General features: G+C 38.0%; 1 protein-coding gene across 3 annotated transcripts; it reads left to right on the forward strand.

Moving 5' to 3' along the window:
- Nucleotides 1-563: 563 nt before the first annotated feature.
- LOC103722547 (protein RETICULATA-RELATED 1, chloroplastic-like) lies at nucleotides 564-7385 on the forward strand. Of its 3 annotated transcripts, none has more exons than XM_008813144.4 (9): nucleotides 564-706; nucleotides 1085-1929; nucleotides 2026-2124; nucleotides 2214-2434; nucleotides 3180-3249; nucleotides 3440-3519; nucleotides 4715-4779; nucleotides 5278-5473; nucleotides 7074-7385. In XM_008813144.4, exons 2-8 carry the CDS (start codon nucleotides 1276-1278, stop codon nucleotides 5469-5471), a joined length of 1383 nt encoding a protein of 460 aa, XP_008811366.1. In that variant the 5' UTR covers nucleotides 564-706; nucleotides 1085-1275; the 3' UTR covers nucleotides 5472-5473; nucleotides 7074-7385. The 3 variants fall into 3 exon arrangements, with proteins under 3 accessions (XP_008811366.1, XP_038989056.1, XP_008811365.1); XM_039133128.1 differs by lacking the exon at nucleotides 7074-7385 and adding an exon at nucleotides 6936-7025 and having other exon boundaries at nucleotides 565-848; XM_008813143.4 differs by having other exon boundaries at nucleotides 566-848.
- The last annotated feature ends 174 nt before the right edge of the window (nucleotides 7386-7559 follow it).

The raw sequence follows: 7559 nt of genomic DNA on the forward strand, positions 1-7559 counted from the left end.
AATCCTAAGAAAAAAGAAATTGGAATGTTTTAGACTGAAATGCGTCCATTGTGCATTTGTCTTCACCAAGGGATTGACAAAGTTAAAAAAACTAGTTGATTGTAAGTATGTTTGACCATACCGTGAATTTAACGAGCTTTATTGATACAGCTTCAGCTCCTGCTACGAGATAATTATTGTAATATCATTTTTGAAAAAAAAAAATAAAAATTTTGATAGAATAGAAGGGAGAGAGAAAAAGGTCAATGCACACCGATTAAGCAACACCAAGGTGATCAATGGCCATCGTTATCAGAACACGTAAACTGGGCTCACAGACCGTATCTTCGCAATTGATTAACTAAGCAGCCTGCTTCAATCCTTTTTATGTTTGAATTTATTTGATGGTTTATTATCCTAAAAATAGACACGCGTGAGCGCTTGGTTGTCCTTTTCATGCTCCCTGACGCGGGACACGTGCTCGACCCAATCGCGTCCCCACAAACACGACAAAGATCAGGTCCGGCTCCCTCACGTGCCATCATACAATGGCTTCGATGCGCACGCGTGAATCGTGATGCAAACCACCGACCCAAAACCCAAGATCCCCGCCCGCCGCGTGGACGCAGCGAGTGGAGGAGCGGCGGCGCGCGGGACTGAGATACCTATCCCTTGCTCCATTCCACGACGCCGCTTCTCCCTCGCTCTCCGTCTCCCATTGCCTACAGTTGAGTAAATCCAATAGCCTGTCTCTAATCGATCGATTCCATTCCGGTCCTGTCTTATCCTCCTCCATTATTAGTTCCCGAAGGATCTTTCTCGGGACAGAAAAAGTGCGAGGCGGTCGGTCGATCAAGCCCGAACACTTAGTAGGATTCTTTTCACCTCTATCCCGAATCTCATCGGATAAGAATCAGTACTCTCGAGCATATGCATTTTTTTAATTTTGAAGCTTTTGGGCTCTTCTGCGTGCTCAGATCTCCTAGTTTGTAATTCTGCTTGTTTGTTTTTCTTTCCCAGTTTCTTGGCTTCATAAATCTCACTATTCTTAGGTATTTCAACAATGATTGAAACAAGTTGTTCCTCTCTATCTTGCAAATCCTAGGTTTTTGTGCGACCGATCCTGCTTCTTCAATATTAAGCAAGGCAACTTGTGCCCTTCCTTTCTGTCAACACAAATTTGTAGGTTTTCTTGAATCAAGAAAGCTGTCATTGCGAGTTCGTCCAGCAAGATACTGAGGGTTCAACACAGTGGTGTGCTTTAGGTGAAGATATATAGGTCGGCCAGGGAATCTGATGGCGTTTTCTTGTTCTAACTTTGGATTGTATAATTCCACTTATTTACATGGTGATGGCTCTGCTGGCATCAAATTTTGGAGTAGCCAGAGTAGGAAAGGAGGAGTCGAGGTTAGGGGATTTGGGTTTGAAAGAATTCCTGCTGCTGCTGAGTGCAGTTTGTTTTTGAAAACGACCACCTTTCCAGCTTCTTTTAGAGTTGAGAGAAGTGGAGGTGGTGTTTGCTCGAAGAAGAGGAAATGGGGCTTTGAGATCAGGAGTGAGTTGCAGCATCCCATCGAAGCAAATTCCACGGATACGTCAATCACTATTCCACAGGAGGGAGGTGATGTCTCTTTAAAAAAGGAAGCTAGGGTTCTGGAATCAAACGATCATCCAAACCTTGATTTTGGAAATGGAGGCATGGATCATCCTGATGGATCTGGTGGTAATGGAAAATTTCCACCGGGCCGATGGGGAGGTGATGGTGGCAGAAATGATGGTGATCACGAAAACAATAACAGAGAAGAGGATGAGTTTGGGCCAATACTAAAGTTCAGTGAAGTGATCAGAGAGGCAGAGAAGCAGGGGGCCAGTCTGCCTCCCGACATGTTAGAAGCTGCAAAAACTGTAGGGATCCAAAAAGTACTTCTTTTGAGATACTTGGGATTGCAGGTATTTCTTCATTATTTGGCAAGAAAATGGCTTCACATCTTATCATAAGAGTTTTCAATGTTTAAAGTAATTTAACCTTTCACTGTCAAATTGAAGGCATCAGCTTGGCCTCTAGGTTTTGCAATGAAGTCCTGCTCACTCCTCCGGAACCGAATGCTTGCTGATCCATCCTTCCTTTTTAAAGTTGGCACAGAGGTCAGTTACATTGTATTCCCTGTGATGTGCTTGGATAGACTCCTAAGAGTATTTGAGTTGTTATTACCTTTTCTTCTTATTCAATGCAGATAATTATTGACTCTTGTTGTGCAACATTTGCTGAAGTTCAAAAGAGGGGCAAGGATTTCTGGGCAGAGTTTGAGTTGTATGCTGCAGATCTTGTGGTAGGTATAGTTGTTAATGTTGCTTTAGTGGGTATGTTAGCACCATACGCACGCATTGGGCAGCCATCTGCTTCACAAGGATTTTTTGGATGCATAACACGATCTTATGGAGCTCTGCCTAGCAGGTACGCGGTAACCGATTTTGTTTCTATCATTTTCTGAGCTACATCATCATCATTTGACGTGGTTATTGAACAAGAATGGTCTAAGAATCATTTTATATCTTTTAAATCTCTTTCAGCTGTGCAGATAATGGTAATTGAATAGTAGTTTAATCTGTTATTGTTGGATGTGTAGTTGAAAGTAACTCTCATCTAATGACAGACTTATTCAGTAATCTTGATGAGTAGTTTATTATATTATGTAACTGAAGATCAGTTATTTTTTAAGACTTGATATCACAGAGAACCTAAGACTCTTCAGTATTCCTTGAGTGTTCCAAAAAGTTGTGCCATATGTACATAAGTAGACATGTACATGCTAAGTTTTATATTACAAACTGCCTCTTTTTTAACAAACGATGACATGGGGTTTCAGCTACAAGATGACTCTAGCTTTCAGTTATTAGCTTCCATAGATTAGGACTTCATTGGATGATTTAAGATTTATAAGAAACTAAATTTCTAATCAGCTGGCAATCTGATCATAATTTCTCTTTGCTGGGCGAACTTTATTTGAGCTATGCCCTGAAAATAGCAAATCTCACTGCTGGATCACCTGCAGTATGGCTTGAACTCACCTTGAGACTTTGATTTTGTAACTTCCCTCTTTGGCTTATCTAAATTAAACAGGTCTCAATGTTCTTCTTGTACTAGGCATTGGCCATATTCCCTTAAAACTACTTAACTATTTCCTGAATGTTTGATGCAGTGTTTTTGAAGCTGAAAGACCAGGATGCAAATTTTCAGTTCATCAACGGATTGGAACTTACTTTTACAAGGTGTTATAGTATCATCAACAACAGAAGTTTTTCACACATTTGTTGTTCAATTTTTTGAAATATTGGATTTGGAGTTTTCAGAGTCGGCACATTTTGTTTTCACATATTCATGCTTAAATGGTTTTGATGGCATTAGTTGGCTTTATATATTTATGATGCAAGAAATTGAACTTACATGTTTTTGATACAGGGTCTTTTATATGGTTCAGTTGGATTTGCATGTGGTATCATAGGGCAAGGCATTGCCAATTTGATTATGACTGCCAAACGGTAAATTCTATAATCTGTTCATGCCATGAAATTTTAATGAATCTGTTAATATCATGCAATGCAATGAAATTTTAATGAATCTGTTAATATCATGCAACTTTGGCATATTCATATACTGCAATGCCATCTTCACGCACACACAAACACAGTCACTCACTCTTACTCTCCCTCTGGTTTGGTTTCATGAAAAGTGGTGCAATTTTAAGAGGAAAAAGCAGTGGTGCACCTATTATAAGTGGGAAAAGGTTATATGATGTCACCAACACAAAAATTCCACCCAAGAATCATTCTTGCTAATGTGATTTAAATCTGGCTTTGTTGGGATTTTGGATGCTCAGCTATGATATTGATGAGATGCTTCAATTATAAACTGGAACTGCTATTCGAGTTGCACGTTAGAGAGTGTCTTTTGTTTTTATTTTTATTTTATTTTTATTTTGTAATCAACAAGAACTATAAGGTGAGAATGTCTTTCCGATTGAAATTGGAACCTTTCTCAGAACAAACATTGAGGAGGCATGTGCCAACTGGTGGATCGAAGTCCCATTGGCATGTTTAAGGGGTTGACCTGTTGGTTGTTGAGTTAGATAGTCTTCAACCACATCCACCCGTCAAATAAGTCTATCCAATGAGTAGGTGATTTGTGGTATCCAAAATTCTGTGAATCAATAGCCTTTCCAGTCACTTCCTACTCCTTCCACCGCTCCTTAGCTTAATTTAATGCTTCATCTAATGTTTCATGCCTGGTTTTTTGTATTATACATTGTAACTGGCATCAACAGACCTCCTTTTATCATCATGCAATAAAATTGGACCATGCAAATGATAGGTTGTGTGCATGAATGCTGAACTTGAGGATACTCTGAGCTTCAGCAAAACTTGAGGAAATAAAATATATGAAGTTCCATTTCCAACAGCTTGCATACATTGTAGGCATGAAATTCAAGTCTGAGTACATAAAATTTTACTGTTGACATCAAAACACTGCAGATATTTGCTTTGAAGGAAAAAAACAGCACATTGATTTTACGTGTGCACAGTAAAATTGTCTATAGAGACACTTCTTCATCTTGTCCATGATTTACAAGACACTTGTCGACGGTTCTCCATTGTTGTCTCTATTCAGTCATTTTGCAGGATACTTTTTTTTTGGGCTACGATGTTCATTGCAAAATTTCCTTTTGTATTTTGTCAGGAGTGTAAAGAAATCAGAGGAAGATATTCCTGTTCCTCCTCTTGTTAAAAGTGCTGCTCTATGGGGTATGTCTAACACCAATGCATTATATCACTTGAATCAAAACACATGCATTTTATACTGCTATAACAAGTATTGAAGCCACTTTGTGAATTTACTCATGAGCAATTAAGTTTGCAGTAATGGTATGCTCTCATACACTGACACAGGATTTTGGATTCATTTTGTGCTCCTAGTTGCTGTATTTTTCTTTCTTTAGTTCATTAAGATGCGGAGATGTCTACGTCATAATCATTTCTTGAAATAGTTTTGTGGATGTATGCATAGAATTATTACGAACATATCATTAGATCCCGACTTAGAAATATTGCATCCAGAGAACAGTTGATTTTACTTGATAAAATAATTGGTTCACTATTACTGCTTTAGCTGATGGAATATATTGCTGCTCTACTCAGGTTTTCCTAAGTCTTCGGTAAGTCATGCAATGTACATAGCCAGCATTAAGAGATGTTTCTTAAAACAAGCATGGTCAATCTTAGATCTCTGTTTCTGATTTTCAGGGGTGTTTCTTGCTGTTTCTTCTAATACTCGCTACCAGATCATTAATGGATTAGAACGCCTGGCTGAGGCATCACCTTTAGCCAGACGTGTCCCTCCTGTTGCAATGGCTTTCACAGTCGGTGTTCGCTTTGCCAACAACATTTACGGGGGAATGCAGTTTGTGGATTGGGCTAGGTGGAGTGGTGTTCAGTGATGGTAAGTCTGTGCAATACTATTTGGGCTACGTTACATTTTATATGTGTGGACTTCAACATATATGACTTCATGTTTGTGTCCAGTTTTTTTAACTACCAAGAACAAGCTCTTGCATTATAGGCATGTATACAGAAGAAGTTGCTTCTGCTGTCAGTTATTGTTGTAATAATCATAATGTTAAGTTTCAGCCATTCTTCTGTTAATTGTCACTGTTTCATCAGTAGACAGATGAATAAGCATCTCGCTTGCCTTCCCAATTTTTTACTGCTTACAAAGGGTATCTAGAACCTTTTAAGTCAGGGGAACATACTCAGCACATCCATCAATACTAAAGGGAAAGGGAACTGCATTAATTGTTATTTGCGTATAGCTAAGCTGTATTTTGTGAGCAGACAATCTTTTTTATATTTTATACTTTGACCTTTGTCCTGTTCTTCATACATCTCTCTAGTGTTTGCTGTGTCTGAGGATTTCCTTTGGATGATAGTTGAAGTGTAAATAGTTAATGTGTGGAGCTGACCATAATTTAGGCATATCTCAACTGGAATTGTATAGTTTTTTGTACACATTTTGGCCTTGCCTTTTGTAACATGCATGCCTTTTACGCTTCTGATATTTCCATTTAGAAGGCCCTAGAAATTTCGTATCTTGGTTACATTTTTCCTGTTTTCAAATATGTTTGGGGTGTGATGCTTTCTGTAGACAGGCCTAAAAACTGACACTATTTTGATTCTATTCAAATTAAACTAAGTTAGATCCAACAATTGTGGCTCCCATAAATGATTTTGACATGATATATATAAGCTTGATGCCATTCATAACCCCCGTCAGAAAATTTGCTCTCTGTTATGAATTTGTGTTCCTTCAGTTCATCAAGACTAATAAGTTGCAATACTTTTGTTAATGGCACATAATTAATGAGGTGAAAGTTCAAGATGCAGAATTTTGTAGTGTGAAGATCTCTAAAACACTGAAGAATAACAGAATAAGAAAACAGAAGGAAAAAATTAGACCAGGTTAGCATGACATTCTTGGTTATATTAAGACTTTAACAAATAAGTACCGTAAATGATGACTTCAATATTTGTAGTCTTTCCCCATCAGAAAATTGATGGGGCAAAACTTTCAAATTGAGAAAATCATGTGCATGGATGTTAGAATTCTCAGTTCACCCCAAGATTGTGATCAATCCATGTTTCTATTGGTTGGGCGGGATTGAAGGCCATAACCAGGCACTGAATGCAAGTCTTCAATCCTGTTTTTAATATACATGGTAGCATGCATGACTGCAACATTACAGTGCCAGAAGTAGACTTGAAGGAACTTTATTTCCCTTTCCCATAAGATCATCAACTCTCACAATGCACAATTACATTCACAATGTACTATGCAAATTCATATTTAAATGCTTATAGCATTGCTTAGATACTTGTTTACACAACAGAAACCTGCACGCTTGCAGGGATTATCCTTAATTAAAGTGGTAGTTGGTTGAGCCTTGAGGCGTTGCCTGTGTCTGAAGAAGCTAATGTTGCATGGATTTCCTTCTGTAATGGTATCTTGTTGCCTTTGGTTTTAAGATTATTTCCACTTCTTTCAGGGGAGTGTGCTCACGTTCCATGCGAAGTATAACCAGATGCTAGTTTCTGAATAAATGCTCTTCCGTACGGCAGCTTCTTCGTGGAGATGGATGATGAGAAAGTTGCGGCTTCATCATTTTCATTTGTAGCCAAAAAGTAGAATTGCTAGTCATGCTGGTGTTACAAGTATGCTTTTTATCATAACAAGTATTAACAATATTCTTCAAATTATTGGTAAAATCTTGAATTATTCGTCATTTATACATTGACCGAGATGTTCTCTGAAAAATTCTCAGGCTATTAATTAATTTATGTACGTTTCATGAATCTTATGATTTGTTCCCACAATATTCACGATTTATTCAGCTCATGGTTTACATATAAATTATTGTATTTGGTGCTGCTGTTAGTATTTAGCTACTGTTTGTTGTTGCTGCTGGTTATTATGTGAATGGCTATATCGGTGTGCCATTATTTTTTGCATTCTTATTTTCTTGAAAAAGAAA

The sequence above is a fragment of the Phoenix dactylifera genome, chromosome 13, assembly GCF_009389715.1.
Source record: "Phoenix dactylifera cultivar Barhee BC4 chromosome 13, palm_55x_up_171113_PBpolish2nd_filt_p, whole genome shotgun sequence".
Classification (NCBI taxonomy): Eukaryota; Viridiplantae; Streptophyta; class Magnoliopsida; order Arecales; family Arecaceae; genus Phoenix; species Phoenix dactylifera.